At 53.9% G+C, this 16,995-nt stretch overlaps 6 protein-coding genes across 6 annotated transcripts; 3 read left to right on the top strand and 3 right to left on the bottom strand.

Moving 5' to 3' along the window:
• Nucleotides 1–19: 19 nt before the first annotated feature.
• On the bottom strand, nucleotides 20–1,112 carry J4E86_007013 (uncharacterized protein; the record flags this gene model as incomplete). The annotated part of the gene is made up of 2 exons (XM_051447535.1): nucleotides 20–652; nucleotides 708–1,112. 2 exons carry the CDS (start codon nucleotides 1,110–1,112, stop codon nucleotides 20–22), a joined length of 1,038 nt encoding a protein of 345 aa, XP_051301133.1.
• Nucleotides 1,113–2,404: 1,292 nt separating this feature from the next.
• UBC8 (Ubiquitin-conjugating enzyme E2 8) lies at nucleotides 2,405–3,432 on the top strand (the record flags this gene model as incomplete). Its single annotated transcript, XM_051447534.1, has 5 exons — nucleotides 2,405–2,437; nucleotides 2,747–2,843; nucleotides 2,893–3,007; nucleotides 3,063–3,244; nucleotides 3,293–3,432. The coding sequence occupies 5 exons, from the start codon at nucleotides 2,405–2,407 to the stop codon at nucleotides 3,430–3,432; spliced, it is 567 nt and encodes a 188-aa protein (XP_051301132.1).
• A 986-nt stretch (nucleotides 3,433–4,418) lies between these two features.
• J4E86_007011 (uncharacterized protein) lies at nucleotides 4,419–5,141 on the top strand (the record flags this gene model as incomplete). Its single annotated transcript, XM_051447533.1, has 1 exon — nucleotides 4,419–5,141. The coding sequence occupies one exon, from the start codon at nucleotides 4,419–4,421 to the stop codon at nucleotides 5,139–5,141; it is 723 nt and encodes a 240-aa protein (XP_051301131.1).
• A 1,206-nt stretch (nucleotides 5,142–6,347) lies between these two features.
• J4E86_007010 (uncharacterized protein) lies at nucleotides 6,348–7,785 on the top strand (the record flags this gene model as incomplete). The annotated part of the gene is made up of 2 exons (XM_051447532.1): nucleotides 6,348–6,913; nucleotides 6,963–7,785. 2 exons carry the CDS (start codon nucleotides 6,348–6,350, stop codon nucleotides 7,783–7,785), a joined length of 1,389 nt encoding a protein of 462 aa, XP_051301130.1.
• A 608-nt stretch (nucleotides 7,786–8,393) lies between these two features.
• On the bottom strand, nucleotides 8,394–14,537 carry J4E86_007009 (uncharacterized protein; the record flags this gene model as incomplete). Its single annotated transcript, XM_051447531.1, has 4 exons — nucleotides 8,394–10,699; nucleotides 10,751–11,846; nucleotides 12,518–14,429; nucleotides 14,491–14,537. The coding sequence occupies 4 exons, from the start codon at nucleotides 14,535–14,537 to the stop codon at nucleotides 8,394–8,396; spliced, it is 5,361 nt and encodes a 1,786-aa protein (XP_051301129.1).
• Nucleotides 14,538–15,197: 660 nt separating this feature from the next.
• Nucleotides 15,198–16,160, bottom strand: J4E86_007008 (uncharacterized protein; the record flags this gene model as incomplete). The annotated part of the gene is made up of 1 exon (XM_051447530.1): nucleotides 15,198–16,160. One exon carries the CDS (start codon nucleotides 16,158–16,160, stop codon nucleotides 15,198–15,200), a length of 963 nt encoding a protein of 320 aa, XP_051301128.1.
• Between the last annotated feature and the right edge of the window lie 835 nt (nucleotides 16,161–16,995).

Genomic DNA, 16,995 nt, shown 5'->3' with positions numbered 1-16,995 from the left:
ACCCATTATCAACATTCCATCACATCAAATCCGACTTCTCCTTCTCCTCATCAACCACAGTCCTAAACTCCTCAAACGCCTTCTTATCCATAGGATACGTGTGTTCCGTCGCGGGATACTCCCTACTCTTGACCTCATCTCTATACTGGCTAATCGCCCTATGCGCCTCCTCCCACACATTCCCATACTGCTTTACAAACTTGGGCAGGAACCGCCCAGGCGGGAAGTTCCCCAACATATCAACCTGTACGAGCACCTGGCCTGAACAGCCATTGCCTGCTCCTATACCAATAGTAGGTATACGCAGTTCTCTGGTAACCACAGCAGCGACTTCAGCGGGTACGGCTTCGAGCACTACGGCAAAAGCACCGGCTTCCTGAACGGCGAGCGCATCGTCGAGGAGTTTCAAGGCGGAGTATGTGGATTTGCCTTGGACGCGGAAACCTCCTAGAGCGTTTTGGCGCTGAGGTGTAAGGCCGATGTGCGCGAGGACGGGGATGCCAGCAGAAGTTATCTTGGCTATCGTAGGAGCCATTTCCTTGCCGCCTTCCAGTTTGACAGACTTGACGCGCCCAATCTTGATCATGCGGATGGCGGATTCGAGGGCTTGGGCAGGGGAGATCTCGTAGGTTCCCATGGGGAGGTCGCCGACCTGGGGGGTTTGTTAGTGGGCTGAGATAGTTGAGTTCGAGTGGATGGGAACATACTGTGAAAGCGCCTTTTGTTGCGCGCGCAACGGATTTGCAGTGCAGTAGCATCTCTTCCATTAGCACTTCGCTCGTGTCTTCCATGCCTAGTGCTACCATGGCCAGACTGTCTCCGACGAGTATCATGTCCATGCCGGCGTGGTCGGCGACGTGTGCGCTGGGAAAGTCGTGCGCGGTTATCATGGTGATGGGCTCGTTCTTGCGGTATAGACTCTGCAGCGTGTTGAGAGTGACGGGTTTACGGGTGTTTGCTGGCGCAGAGCCCAGTGGAGAATGTGAACTCCATCGGATTTGTGCGGAAGGCAGTATAGCTCGCGATATCGATGGCAGCGGCGAGTATGCACGTGGTGTTGTCTGAATATGTCGCGAAGACGTTCGCAGCACGTTCATGAGGGCACGCGACATGGCGGCGGTGTCGCAGGTGTGGTTGTGGTGGGTATTTTGGGCAGTAGAAAATTTGTCAGAGCCCCTGAGGACGGTGTGGAGGTTTGTTCGTAAGCCATGGTCCTAGGGCGGGATGGGTGTTGCTTTTAAGCAACATGTGCAGAGAGCTGCGCTGAAGATTGTATACCTAACCTTGGAGTTTTGGAAGAACCGAGGGTCAGCCTGCGCCCAGACGCCAGGGGTCTGGATGTGCCCTGATTGCTTCGGCGGGTCGATTCTTCGGTACGCCCCGCCTTTTGACTATGACTATGTGTATTGTAGCGTGTCCCTTCTATCTGTCCTTGTATTCTTACACTTCCAGCGCTGTGCCTCGAATTGCAGAGAGCGTCGTTCGGACCGGCGGTGAAGGCCCCAGGCGAGGATCTCGGGGAAGCTGCGGCATTGCTCCTCAGTGATTGGATGTCGGTCCCAGCAGCCTCAGTCTGCATTGCACTTATACTGTCTTCAGCTGTGCGGTCGGCATAAGCTTCAAACAAATCTTGGTTTATTCAGACGCAATTGAAGATTGCTTCGTTCCATCTACGCTGAAGTGTCAAGTCAGATCAGGTAGCCGTCGGGAACCAGCCAGTCTGCGTTTGGTAAGAGACGTCCCGCTTCATGCACGGCGAGTGTATCTCAGTCCTTCTGTTGTTCTTGTGCATCACTGCCGATAATTTCAGGACGCTTTGTTATACTTGGTAGATTCAAGTGCTGGGTTTGGATGGCTAGGTACGCGTGGCACACGGTGACGTAGCCTTTGGAGTCATCCTACCTAGATATCCACACAGCTTGCGAATCGACATGTAAGCACCTGGGTAGAGTCAGTGATAGTAGAAGTATGTATTATGATGACTGGAGAGCGGCGTCGTTATGAATGCACGAGAGACACGCGGTCGCGCCGTGGTCTCGGCGATGACTTGCCCGGCGAGACGTGCGCAAGCGTGACATGCCGGTATCGAGCTCGTGATCGCGACTACCGCGACCATCATTCCCGCCTCACTGTTCCTGCCCTTTGACACGTCCGACCCAAAGACGCGACAACAACACACATTCACCGATCAACATCCTTACCAGGGTTCAAACAACCACGATCTGCCAGCAAAGCACACACCACTTGCCAACGAACGCGCCCCTCATCCACTATCGATAGCCCCGCCGCCTACCTCACGAGAGCTCTCACTGCGAGCTGCGCACTGCCGTATACAACTTAAAGACGAGTGGAAGACTAGGGAAGAGCAAAGTCCTTTATAGGTCGCGATATCAGGAACGCCAATATGAGTTCGCCAAAGAGACGTATTGAGACGGATGTATGTGGAGACCTTCACCCCGGTGGTTGCTGAGCAAAGGACAAGAGCTAACCGAGGCCTCTTTCCAACTATACAGGTCATGAAGTATGTTGCGCATGTTTCCTGCTGTAAGATAGAATGCTAACACGCCATCAGGATGTATGTCGACCAATTTACCGCCTTCTTCGCGCCACGCGCCTGGCAACCATGGTGAATCCTGATAGCTGATACAAGGCAGGCTTATGAGCGACTACGAGGTGACTCTGGTCAACGACAATAGTGAGTAACATGACACCCATTCCTATCGGATACACAGCTAACATCCCGTAGTGTCAGTCCTTCCTACCATCCGAATCCGCATTCGCCGAAACGACGCTGACACACCACAGGCAGGAGTTCTACGTTAGGTTTAAGGGCCCAGTAGAAAGTAAGTCGCGCACGCGCCATGCGCATCATCATGCGCTAATGAAGGACAGCGCCATTCGAGGGCGGGCTTTGGAAGATCCATGTCGAGTTGCCTGATCAGTATCCGTATAAGAGCCCTAGCATCGGCTTCGTGAACAGGATATTCCACCCCAATATCGACGAACTGTACGAAATATACCCCTGTTTGGCTTCATTGGAGAATACCCGCTTACTTGTACAGCTCTGGCTCCGTCTGCCTCGACGTTATCAACCAGACATGGTCACCAATGTACGACATGATCAACATTTTCGAGGTCTTCCTTCCTCAGCTCCTGCGTTACCCAAACCCGACCGATCCTTTGAACGGCGAGGCCGCAGCCCTCCTTATGCGCGAACCTAAGAGCTACGAGGCCAAGGTGAAGGGTATGTATACAAGGGTAAGTCGTGTGAGCCAGGCTAATGTACATCTAGAATACGTCCAGAAGTACGCCAACAAGGACACTGCCGAAGACTCTGACAAAGACGATGGCGATGACGACGAGATGAGCTCTGTCGGCAGCTACGAGTCAGGCGATGAAGATGAAGCGGCGGGTAATATGGAAGACATCTGAGGCAACCCTTCTTCGGGTGCTATCAGTCTCCTTTGTATTGTCCACGACCTTTCTTCTTCACTCTACTTCCATGGCTGGACGTTCACGGCGCTGATATGGCGCATAGAGAGGCCACATTGCTACATATTCCCCTGACATGTGGCTGCTTTACGGTTTGGTTCTGGGATTGGATCTCTCTGTTGGCGTTTGTGTCTTGCTTTTGAACTCCATAGTAGGCTTGTGACTAGGATCATTTCCTTCGTCACTCTTGTGTAGGATTGGTCGGATTACCTTTTCGATCTTATAAGTTGAGGCCGATGTTAGAGGTACTGTATGCTATTACCTGACATTTCCTCTCACTACTCGCTTTGCTCAACTCTTATATCAGTCCTTCTCCCATGTCTTTTCGTCTTTCTTACAACTCTATGAACTCACTCTCTCTACTTGTTCGTTGCTGTTTCCGTCAATTCGTACAGCACATGCAATAAGTATCGCACTCACCAGCTGTACCTGGCACATGAACGGATGCCTTCCTGTGGGACAGGTTCCTGTCCATTGCAGCGAGCTACTATCGCTCTTTATTGGCTAGTACTCTCCCTTCCTACCGTATCTCAAGATATATACATGCTATTTGGCTGCCCACCGGCTCCTCACCGCTCCACGCTACCAATCAACCGACGCTCCTCACAGTGAAGGCGAATCACGTCCACATCAAGCCCTACCGCTTTCTTCCCCGCTCCTCGTCTTCTTCACCTCGAAACAGTTTTCGCCATGCGGGGGTGCAAAGTTCTCGTCGCCCGGCCCGAGCGCGTCCGCGTCCGTTTGTATATAAACACCCAATCGAGCCATCACAACAACACCTTGACGCGAACGACAATTTTTCACAGCGCACAACACGTTTACTGCGAGCAGAAGCTATATACCAGGTCAGAGTACGGAGTTCCCCTTGCATACCCGGGATCTTCGTGGTTTGTGTGCTAAGTTGATAGAGTCAGGTCAAGGTCAAGATGGCACGCAGCAATGCGAGGGCGCGCCGCAACACTCACCATGCAGGTGGTCACCCGATCCTCAACGGCAATACTGGAGCTCCAAGCACCTCAAGACGTTCGACTGGATACCACGGCCGTAACGGTCGTCATGCCACCAACGTGCCACGCACTCCAGCTGGAGGTTCCAACGTTCATGGTAAACAAATCGGGCCCCTTGTTCTGCTGCTACTAGCTACTAACATGAGTACCGGTGCCGTCAACAACGAGACCAGCACTGAGCCGGCTAACAGCGCGTTTACTACGCCTGTTCATCGTCGCATGATCAACTCCAGTCCAGGTCCGCTGCCTACTCCATTCAGTGGCTCGCGATTGTCTCAGGTCGTACCTGAAGCCCAACGCCGCCCATCACCGATGACACCAACTGGTCACGAGTCTCCCGGCTCCTTCACGACGTCGCCCACTCCGATTCGCATGGTGAACATTCCCAAGCGCAACAGTGTCGAGGAGCAATATGTTCTGCCGAGCCTAGTCAAATCCAAGCCCACCGTCGCCAAGCGTGCCACTCCCAGGAAGCGCTCGAACAATTGGGGCAGTGACGACATCGCTGTCTTGCGTCGCGTGTCCAACCCTAGGCTCCGTGCCGTCCTCACCAACAGCCGTCTTCCGAGGCCTCGTCAGAAGGCAGCCGGGGAGCTACCTATCCTCAGGATGAGCCGCTCCAAGGAATCCAAGCGCATGTAAAGAGCTATCCTAAGGGGAAAGAATGACGGGAGTCTCAACTGGACAAGAGCTGTGTGCTGGATCGCTGTTCGCTGGTTTTCGAGATGCGAACGCGACCAATCACAGTAAGTATTTCTTCTTTACATGTCTTTCTTCAGCGTTCTGCCAGTCATTTTTCTACGCATGCGCTTTTCGTCGCTTTGTTCAGTTCTATTCTGGGAGGTGAGCGGGAGTCGGTTGTATGTGCTGGTTATGGCGATGGTGGGATATGGATCAGTTCTGTTGCTTGTGGTTTGCGCTTCTCTTCGGTCAAACGGACGCAATACGGGGATGTTGATGACGGATTATGGGTCTGGATCTGGCTTTCGTGCTTGGATCCCTTACGACTTTTACGACGGCGTTACGGATGGAGGACTGAGATGGATGATACCCTTTGCCTTTTACTGGAGGAGCACTGGTGGATTTCCTAGGTTCGGATTTGAGAGGTTCGGTCATAGGTAGGCTACTTCTTGTAGCGATCTACTTGAGCCGAGGGCTCTGAGTAGTATCAATCGAGACTTGAATCTCAAATCTTCTTCGTGGGTGTGATGTATGTGAGAGCGCCTTCCTTACATGGGCTGCCAAGGCACTAATCCACGTGTTACTTACGCAACTTCCGTCTTCCTCTTTCCTATCTCCTTCACTCATCTCAAAACATCGATACACAGTATCCCCCAAGAGATGCAAGGCCGACAGCAAGGCTCGCAGCGACGCTCCTATCACCAGGGCTGTGCCATGCACTCAATCCACGATTCGGCGGATGAACCACGCCCAACACATTCATGCCGCTCCCCCACACGTCCATCGATAGGCAATAACGCCTATCAGATGCAACAACCACTGTTATACCCGGTGTGGTGAGTCTGCCTCAAGTGCGCAGGCAGAGAGGCGAGGTCGTTACCCCGCCTGCCCTGCATGCGAAGGCCAAAGTGGTGAGTGCCATTAGCCGCTGGTTGGTAGAGTCGTGCATGCTCAATAAAGCCATCAGTTCACCGGTCAATATGCACGTTCGGAATGGTTCTGTTTACTTCTTCCCCCTTCTGTGCTGCCGAGTCGTCGCTGCGCCCTCTAAAAGACTGTGTCGTGTTTGAGCATACCGGCGTGTCCTTCAGGTTTTCAATCTCTAACTTTCTTGCTTCCAGCGAAGTTTCTCAATACAGTCTCTCTGAACTAATCTTCACTCAAATTATGGCGGAGATCTTTGGTACTATAGCAGCAGCAGTCACTCTGGGGCCAGTCATACTCAAACTCGGCCGCGAACTCCGTGACGGAGCCAGATCAGTCAAATTTGCGCGACGCGAACTCGAAGAATTGGTTAACGAGATGAGCATATTTACAGCTCTTACTTACGAATTTTACAATGCCTGCTCTACCAAAAAGAAACAGACAGAACTGGTCCTGTCAGCTCAAGAACGTTTAGCCGACTGGACTGAAGCAGCTATACAAGATTTTGAGCAATTGTCATACACTGTCGACGCACTGTCTACAGATCCTATCTACCAGCATACCGCTTATCAAGTAGCCCGCGCCCATTACGATTGGTACCGTAGCAAGAGCTATCTAGAATACCTACGCGCCTCCCTTAGCGTAGCGAGACAAAGCATGAACGGGTTTACGAATGTCTGCAATATGGAATTGCTAGACGAACAACTTGTGTACCTCAAGTCAGTACTCACAACTCAACAAAGAAAGGAGATAGAACAGGAATTTGGCATGCCGGTGGAGAAGCGCATCAAGGTCATACAAAGCATCAGGTATAGTTGAAGGCCGCATCGGAGAGCCAATGATGCTGACTCTAAACAGAGACGGACGCGAATTCCAGCAGATCGAACTACTTGAAAACCTTAGAGAAGCTTCGATTAAGGTCTCAACATTCGAAAAGCAGAACCAACGTACTAAGCCGGCTGAGCAGACCACACAAATACTGGCATTCTCGGAGTCAGTGACCCAATACGTTGATCGAATCTTACCTCTAGACAAAGATGGCAACAGGCCACCTCGTTCATCACCGCGTTCTAGGAAGGGATCAAGGTCACCCCGTCACGACTCATCGCAGACGTCTCAATCCACTGCTACTATTCGAACACAATCCACGCAGCCTTTGTACCAGGGTGCGTCAGCGGCAATATCTCCTCCAACATCTCCTGAGCCCCAGAACAGCCCGCAAGGATATGTTCCTTCGGAATGGGGGTCGCATTTGGATCTACCCATACCGGCTGAAATAATGCATCTCGAGCGGTTCAAGCCGCTCAGGCTCAAAGAGCCGCTCAAGCCCATCAATAATAGAACGAAAGGGAGAGCGGGTCCCGGTCCAGTCACACAGCAGACACGGCTAAGCAGCCAACCTCCGAAGTCTCCATCAATCCCACACTACAAGATAGATAAACGCGATACAGCAGAGCCCAGTACTCAACCTACAAAGGAAGCCAATACAAGAGCCCGTGTTGAGCCTGTTATCCAGGAAGAGTTCGTAGACGACGCAGAAGATGGAACTTCTGAAGAAGAAGGCCCACCCATGGAGCAGACTAGGAAGGCGGGACCGAGTATATGGCAGGCTACTGGTGCGTTTGGGGGAGATATGCCAAGGGGTTTGCGTATACGGCGGCAAAGGAGTCAGTCACCTTAGGGCTTTTGGTAGGAGATTTTACACCCCACGGGTGTTCGCACACATACGAGCATGTCGGTCGGGGCGAGGATTAAGTGAAGGAAGACCGAGTGAAAAGAGGCAGTTGTGGATGTAAGAACACGTGAATGTTTCAATGAAGATGTATGAGACGATGTATTCCATTCTTCATATCCAGACTATTCCGGATGATCCATTGTTGACCCTGTGACCCGTTCTTGAAGCTTCCAATGCCCGAGCAAATGAATCTACATCCATGTCCCTATTCTTCCAGCGAGACCAACTCAAACCCAAAGAGAGGGTGAGTCGAGGTCTCAAGCCGAAAGAACCGAGACATGAATACCGAGCCAGATGCCGAGCGACTGGCAGTCTACAAGAAGAGCCGCAATGCCAACGAACGAAGAAGAAGAGTACCCAAGAAGGTAAGGAAAAGAAAGAATCCAACCGCCATCCGCATACTCAAAACAGAGAAGAAAGGAACGCCGATACCCAATGCCCTTAACAATGCAAGTCCCCAATTTCCCGATATCCAAAGAAAACACCCTAATGCAACACCCAACCCTACTTTTCATCGAACAGAATACTTAAGACAATTTTCCTCTCACACAAACTTAATGCACACTCGCCCTCCACCCCTCCAGCGCATTAAAACTAACATCCCCCTCCATACTCTCCTCACCAAACCCCTCCCAAGGAAGCTCATGCGTCTCATCACCACTCTCCTCCGCCCCGTGATCCTGTTGCGCCGCACTACGCCTCAGCTCCACACTCTCATCCTCATCCTCATCGACAAAGCTGCGGATCGTAACTTTCTTCGCCTTCTTCTTTCCACCAGTAGTTACCGATTTCTCCGTGTTTCCGTCTTGCTCTTGCTCTTGTTCAGACTGTTGAACAAGGACTTCTTGGGTGAGGTCGTCGAATTCCGCTTCAGTTAACTCATCGGCTTTTTGGCCTTCGAGCACGTCGTGCAAGCGGTAGATCTGCATGTCGAGCCATTCGAGACGGCGGTGCAGGTCTTGGATCGAGGCGTTGAGGGCGTCGCGGCGGCGCTTACCCAGACTAGGGTCGTGCTGCTCGAGGAGGGCGGCTTGGACGGCGAGCTCGGCCCAGAGGTGGACGCGTTCGTCTTTTAGGCCTTTGACGACGAGGGCGAGGGCTTCGCGCGGGGATTGTGCGGGACGGAGGGTGGCATCGGGTTCGTCGGCTGTGCGGGAAGAAGCTGAGACGAGTTTGGGGACGCGGAGGGGGCCGGTGGCTGTGGTGTAGCCTTCGCGGCGGCAGACGGTGCAGTTGTCGTTGTCGTGGTCTTTGGTGATGGGTTTGCGTGAAGCGTTGGTTTGGTTTGTGGAGCTGAGCTTGATGTCGGGGAGGATGAATGCGGATGTCATTTCGGTGGGAGCGCTGCGGCGTCTGCGGCTGGTGTTGCTGAGCATAGACGCGTCAATGGCTGACTGCTTTGTTTGGGTGGCTTCAGCGTCGGCGTCTAAGTTCGACATGTTGCCAGTGTCTTCCTCGAAATTAGTGTTGGTGGTGCGCTGTGTGGTGTCCTTGAGTGACGATTTGCGCACAAGAGAGGGTCGTCGTTCGCTCTTAGCAGAAGCGACTGACCTGACGGTATCTTCCCGAGTCTGGCGCTGCGAGCGAACGGTATCCTCGCGGACTGGCTCTTCAGTCCTGGCAGATGAAGCACCATGGCGCTCGGCAGCTCGCTGTTCTTCCAGAGATCGTCGAAGCCTAGCAATCTCTTCCTGAGGGAAGAAGCTCAACTCTGTCAGACTCAGGTCGGCAGGAGGCTGAACGGTCGTGGTCTGTCTCGTAGAAGTGGGGTTCCGTGAGATGCGAAGAGTTGCGCGAGGTGCAAGAGACAGATCGGTTGTCGACTCCACATCACTCTCGGCGCGAGCGTGCTTGTCCGCGGGAACAGGTGCTGACACACTGCGGGTTGAGAATCGCGAATGTCCGGTAAACGACTTCCGCGGGCTCTCTTGGTTTGGTACTCCAGCGACCTTGCTGTTGCGGACTTCTTGCTGAACACGGTTCCTGATGCGTGTGCGTGTGTCCTCGCGGCGGTAGCTAGGCTTGCGTTGTAGAGTGTCTTCGAAGATGTGCTCCGTATCCCTAGTTCTCGAAACAGGGCCGGTGGTATCGTCGAAGTGCTGTTCGCTGTCCCTAGCCTTGCGAGCATTCTCACGCTGGCGAATCTTTCGCTGCAACTCCGCCTCTTTCCTGGCCCACTCCTCATTTTCCTCATCTTGCTGGGCTTGCAGTTCGCGAAGCTCATTTCGGAGGTTCTCATTGTCCAAACGCATGGCTTCGTTGGTACGTTCTTGTGTCATATCCTCGAAGTGTCGGATGGTGTCGTCACGTCGGCCAACCTGAGCTCGCAACGAAGCTTCCTGACGAGACCAGCGCTGAGCCTCCTCTTCGCGCTTTGCCTTGAATTCTGCCAATTGAGCCTTGAGCGACTCGTGGTCGGACTTCAAACGGGCATACTCAGCATGCTCTTGACGCGCCTTTCGCAGTTCCATATCCCTACGAGTCAACTGCTGGGTGTTCTCGTCCTGTTGAGCGCGTACGCGAGCCAACTCGGCATGTAGGTTGGCGTTCTCCCTCTGGGTCGCATTCGCGGCTTGGTCGAACTGCTGACGGAGCTGAGTTGTCTCTTCGCGGTGGTGTGACTGGTCTTGCTCGAGTTGTTCGCGAAGGTTGTCAATCTCCTGGCGGAGCTGCTCGTTCTCGTGGCTCAATGCGTTCTTCTCGGTCTTAAGTTCTTCGCAGGTCTGGAATGCGACCCCAAGCTGGTTCGCCATGTTGTCGCGCTCGGTGCTTAGGCGTTTCTTCTCAATTTCGAGTACGGCGAATTTGCGGTCGGCGCGATCAAGCTTGGTTCGGAGGGTCTGTACTGTCGCGTCAAGACCTAGCCATTGTCAGTAAAGTCATACATGTTCCATCTTCTGTAGCAACTTACGCGTCTTCTCGACCTTCCAGCCGCTCTTTCCGCCAGCATCAGAGTCCTGCGCGCTGTCGCTTCGTCGCAACTTCTCTTGAGCTTGTGTAGTCGCTCTCAGCTCGATCAGCTCCAGTTCCTGCTCATCCATCTTCTTGTCCTTCTCCTCACGCTCACGCTCCATGTCTGCAATCTTCTCCTGCAGTTGCTGGAGGGCAGCGAAGATGGCCTTCTCTTCATCAGGAATGGGCGCGCCGTCGATGGGAATATGCGATGGTCGGCGACCACCGTATGGAGGAGCAGCGAAGCGTGATCTTGAGGGTGCGGTCTTGGAAAAGACTGGTGTGCCATCGTCGAAGACGCCAGAGACAAGCTCGGTAAGGTTGGGGATGTCGGGCAGAATAAACGACTGCGCAGTCGCGTTCTGTGCTGTGGCCGGTCTGGAGCGAGATGTGCCTTTTGATTGCGGCGGGTCGACGTTGCCGTCAGTTTGGAGGGAGGTCTGTCGGCTCCTGTTGCCCCAGCGCGTGTTCTTGGCCGACTCCATGGTCAGTGTTGGTGGTCGGTGCTCCATAAACGATGACTCGTCCTCCGATAGCTTCGCGTGCAGCTGTGCGAGAGAAGTACGCTTGCGGTCTTCCTTGGTAGAGAGGGCGGGGGAGTTGCGCTTGCTTGCAGGACGCGGCGATGCAGTATCAAGGTCGTTGCGTGAGGCGCGTCGGATTGCCGCGTCGCGTCGAAGGCTACCAGTCTCTGCCTGGTATGACTTGCGCGACCGGTTGGTGGGGGGTGTGATGTCGTAAAGGCTGTTAAACTGAGAGCTCATCTTGCTGGGAGTACCGCGGTTGCTGCGGTTACCTCGTGCCTGTTCTACGGCCATGCTTTCCTCGTCTGATATGCTGTGGTCAAAGTCGCCGAACTCCTTGTTTACCATGGATGTATCCGGCTGGACCTGCTGGGAGCGGAACGGTGCCCAAGTGTTCATCTTCTTGGCTGTTGACCGAATGTGCGGGTATGCTGGGAGTGTGTTGGTATCTTCGCCAATGTTGTGCTGTGTGGACATGAGAATGTCCGGGTCGTCAAAGAACTGAGACGTGTTGGTGCCGAAGCCCGAGCGCTGCGTGGGATTCGAGTCGCTTGGTGGTGGTGATGGCGAGGTGATATTCCTGGGGCTGTGGCTGAGGCTGCGTGATAGTTCTCGAATAGCGCGCGCTTTCCCGTCACTTGTAGGAGGAGACGACTGCATGTCGAAATTGCGAGGCTGCGGCGGGCAGCTTGTGGTGGGTCGCGTCGCGTGGTAAACACGTGAATAGGGTATGAGAAAGATACTTCGTAAAGACTACTGAAGTTATATCATTACCTCCAAGAATAGTTCCAGCCCAAGTATGATGGGGTGTCTTGGGGCGCGTTGTAGTGGAAAGTGCGATGAGTGTTGAAGACGAAGCGGGTCAGCGTGTTTACTCCAAAACAAAGCTAACGAACCCAGGCCCCACCCAGCCACCGACGCCCGTCATAACGTGCGCGGCGCGTCGAACAACTCGAATTGAAAGGCACTGCACCCAACTGCGACGTTCAGAAGTATTATTATGATGGTTTTGTTGCTTCGTGTTAATGCTATAGAGGTATCATAAATCAGATCTGTCACAACCATACTCCGCTCCCAAACATCCGTTACATGCCATCCCAAGCAACACTTCGACCTGCGCAAAGTCGATTCCATCTCCACAGAACACCCACAACCACCATGTGTGCCAGGAGAAGTATTACTGAGCGTCCTAACCCACCCACATCGACTGGCCTTCCCCTGATAGATGTGCCGGCATGCAAGAAGTCGAGTGATGCTATGCACAACAACGGGTACAGGACGCGCGGATCCGCCGCAAAGGGCTGGCAGGGCGAGAGCAAACTATACGCCTTTGCGCAGAACAGCAAAGTCTTGGTAGTGCTAATGGCAGCGGGATTCCTTGACAGTCTGTACAGTCTTGATGATGCACTCGCAGGTGGCGGTGGAGGGAGCATGAGACGCTGTGGTGATGGCGTTCTCCCTCCAGAAGGGGGCGGCGGAAACTCCAATTTCCTCCTTAGGATCACCGCCCCATCCTCAGATGACTGCCTCCTCATCGGCTGCGGACGTGGCGGACTAGGCGAGCGGTCCATGACAGTTGCGCTGAGATGCGATCGACCTGGCCGTGTGTAGTTGATCGAAGCACGCTTTTTGTTACCTTGGTTAGGTGAAGGGCTGGGCGTGTCGGCTCGCGATATGCGAGGACTAAACTCGTCTAGACCCGATGGGCCTGCATATGCATTGTACTCGTCGAATACCAGTGGTGATTTCAGGACATTCAGGATTTCCTCTGCACCTGGGCGTTCATCGGGGTTGATGGCGAGGAGCGTCTTCAGCGATCTGTATAGCTTTTCAGGCAAGTCTGAGCGAACCCGCTGTTCGTCGTCGATACCAGCCCAAGTCGAGATCTCAGCCCTCAACTGATCTAGGTCCTCGTTGTCCTCATCGATACCATCCGCGTTCCGGTATGGCAGTCGTGCAAAACACATGAAGTAGACGATCATACCGAGCGAAAAGATGTCAGACTTGGTTGTGAAGTTGCCAAAAGCACCTCCAGGTCGCTCTTGACGAAGCACTTCGGGGGCGCAGTATGAGATGGTTCCAGTTGCTCCTGTCGAATTTCTCGCTGTGTTCGCGGACTGCACTTCGCCGAAATCGCTGACTAGAACTTTGATCTTGCGGCCAGTACGATGGAGCAAGCAGTTGCTAGGCTTCAGGTCTCGATGTATGTAGCCGTTGGCATGAAGGTGACTTAAGCCGGACGTGATGTCCTTGAAGAAGGATATGATCTCTTCAAAGTGCATGCGACGCGGTCCATGCACGTCCTCTGGATCTTCCAGCTGGCCCTTGGACCTCCTCCTGAGTCGCTCCTTCATCTGCTCCTTGGTTACAGATGTCTTCATAGAGTCTAGAATATAGTCGTGGAGATCGCCAGCGTTGCAGTACTGTTGCAGTATGAACGCGCACGGTACGCTTGGGCCAAAGCTAGATATCTGGTAGTCCTCCAGCCATACATGCCGGTATGATACCAGATTCTCGTGCGACAGGGTCTGCAGTAGTTGCACTTCGATCAAGACCTTCTCCAGCCATTCGTGATCGTCGCCGACTGGCACGCGCTTGCATGCGAACTTGCCCAGGTGCACGCCGTCGAGGATATGCTGCACCAGCAAGACCACACCCTTGCCTCCTCTGCCCAGCTCGCGCTCTTCTATGAAGAAGTCCTTGAAGTAGTTGGGACTGAAGGCTCTGGCAGATATACCCTGGCTTCGAGCGGGCTGGATCGGTGTGCTTCCCACAAACTCAGAACCCTCAGGCGGCTCGAAGCTACCCATGCGCAAAGGGGCAGGCGCTAGTTGTTTATGTGGTGATGAGGGTCGCGATCCCTCTGTTGATCCTGGCTGACTCCGGCGCAGCATTTGGAAGTATGCGGGATTGACGAAGCCATTTTCGGTGGGTATGCCAGGCGCAGTATGTTCCTCCGCGTCGCTGTCGTGTTCGTCATGGGGTGATGGTTCGCGGTAGGATCGGTGACAGTACGGACATGACGTAGAGCCGATATCAGTCGCGTGGGAGGCATCGCGGAGGGAGAGTTGTTTTGAGCGCTGGTCGTACACGACAACAGCAGAACCATGACGCCTGTGATGTTCGTTAGCACCATGTCATTGTTGTCGCATGGTATATCCTCATAGGAACCTACAGCACAATCTCCCGCGACTCAGCTGGGGCGTAGGGAATCAGCGACATGTTTTGGTGCGACTTGCGCCCGTCGGCCCTGTCGTAGGGGTGTCGGCTTGGGAAGGGCGCGCAACGTCTTTGACAGCGGTCTACAGCGTGTCGCCCACGTAAACAATCGAGCTGACGTAACTGCCTTCAATATGGAAAATGTGAATGTGATATGTGCGGTCGTACCACCTCGTGCGGTGCGGGGAAGCTACAAAGGCCGGTATAGGCAGGGACCTTAGTCGATAGCCCACAGCGGATAGCAGAAGGGGTAGCGAAAGGCCTCGCGACTGTCTTGTAGAAGTGGCATGACCGTGTTCCTCAGGTAGCGCTGACTGTTGTCATGGTGTCGTGTGTTGTTTGGACGGCGCGCAGGTTTTGGTGGGGAGAGTGGAACGGCAAGGGCGTCCCAGCTGGCAAGGGTCTGTCACCGTCTCATAGCAAGTGCATACCAACAATGACTGGCCAGACTCATCATTATTTTCAGGTGCTCTACCTAGGCAGTCCCCAGGCTATCAGTAAACCGGATCCATGCACAGTTTCATCCCCCTCCCGCCTCATACAAGAAAAACCTGAACAGGTCTGCAGACTACATCAAGACAAAAACTTGCAAAGTAGGTGACCCAACGTCAACGTAGACTCCAGGCTGTTCAGGGTTTTCCTAAGTTGGCGTGCTCTTGTCTCCTACAAGTGGCTCTTGACCAACATACCACCCTCCCAGACCTCGCCCTTCTCCAGCCTCTGCCAGCCGTCCACGGCACCGATCTCGACGCAGACCATGTTCTTGTAGCCGTCGTCTGGTGAGAAGTCGCCCATGGCCTTTGCCTTCTCGATCCACGGGTTCCACGTCACGGTGTCCTTGACGTTGTCGCGGATGACGTCAAAGCGAGGCTTGCCGTCTTCGGTGATCGATGTGGTGTCCTGCTTGATGTCCTTGTAGACGCGATCTGTCTCGCCGGTGATCTTGAGCTGGTTGTCGCTCTGGGTGTGGGTAGAGGCGTTGAGGACCTTGTCGACGTACTCGGTGCCAGACAGGCCGGTGATGGCGATCTTGGACACGTCCTGAATCCTGAAGTAGGTGTGGAGCAGGAACTGGAACTCGAAGCTCTCCTCGCCCTCGTTGCGGACAGTGAGAACGGCCTGTAGGCTGTCCTTGCTCAGTGTGACGCTGTATACGAGGCCGAAGTCCAGCGGCCACGCCTTGCGCGACTCTTCGCTGAGCGACTGGCGGTCGAGGCCAAAGTCGAGCTTGACCGAGTTGGAGTCGAGAGCATCCTCCGCAGTCGACTTGCCCATGTACTCCCAGCGCGATCCACGCGCGAAACCGTGTTGTGGAAGCGACGAAGTGGCGTGTCCCTCCTTGGGAGGAGGACCGAAGACGGGGAATACGACGGGGATACCACCGCGTACAGGCTTCTTGCCAGTCAGATCGGCCGCATCGCTCAACCAGAGGTTCTCAGTCTTTCCGCCGCTGCTCTTCCAGCTAGTAACTGTGGCTCCAAAGAGCAGCACCTCGACGCTCTCACCGGACGGCAGTCTCGCGACGACCTTCTGGCTGCCGCCCTCTCCGACAATGTCGACCTGGGGGCCGGGTGCGGACGCGGTAGGCGCGTTCAGCGCTGATGGGCGGTTCGCACGGTCGACCATGATGACGATGTGTTGTTGCTGTAGCTCGAGGTGATGGTGGGGTATCTATTGTATAACTCGAAGCGGCTTGTTTGCGGGTTTGATTGATTGCTCGGACTGCAATTGGGAATTAGATGGTGGAATGGCAGGAAATCAATTGGGGACAGCTCACACTAATGACAACAGGCGGTATGGAGCTACTTGTTCTAGAAGGGAGGTACTCGCAACGAGAGCCCTGGGGTGAGGGGCAACAGCTCATTGCCCCACCAACACCTCCTGCCAGCATCCACGCATCACCCACCAGCACTGAAACACATAGCTTGTTTCATCTCGACTCTCTTACAGCCCGCTTAGCTGCTCCGTCTGAACATTATTGGGTCTTCCGCCCTCTCGGTGCATATACTTCCATGCCGGCGATGCAGATCCAACAGAAAGGTGCATCTTCGCCTGCATATCTGGCGAACAACGGCCCGCGGTGCTCGGTTTGCCGGTAAAAGCTGGTGAACATTATGGCCTTGCTCCTTCACCTGTACATCCGAATATAGCCTGAAGACATCTAAGTTCTCACCTGACGGCAAGAAAAGACTGCCCAGTCCCAACATGTACCCCGTTTCAGGTGAACTTGTAGTGTCCAAGGTTCCTTTTAGGCTCATTCCGGTCGATCATGAGATGGATATACGATACTCCGCTTGGCTCATTGGCAGCGGCGTCAAGCTGTATCGACGGTATGACAAGTATTCGGGATTCTCCTGTCGTTCGTGTCGATACCGTCACAACAAGTCAGCGTATCCTTGATACGTCTGAACTCAATGTTCATTTGATTGACTTCATCAAATCAAAGGCAAAAAACTACCTT

This window comes from Alternaria arbusti, assembly GCF_024043155.1.
Source record: "Alternaria arbusti strain BMP 1465 chromosome Unknown scaffold_9, whole genome shotgun sequence".
NCBI lineage: Eukaryota > Fungi > Ascomycota > Dothideomycetes > Pleosporales > Pleosporaceae > Alternaria > Alternaria arbusti.
This window is presented reverse-complemented; position numbering and strand designations above follow the sequence as displayed.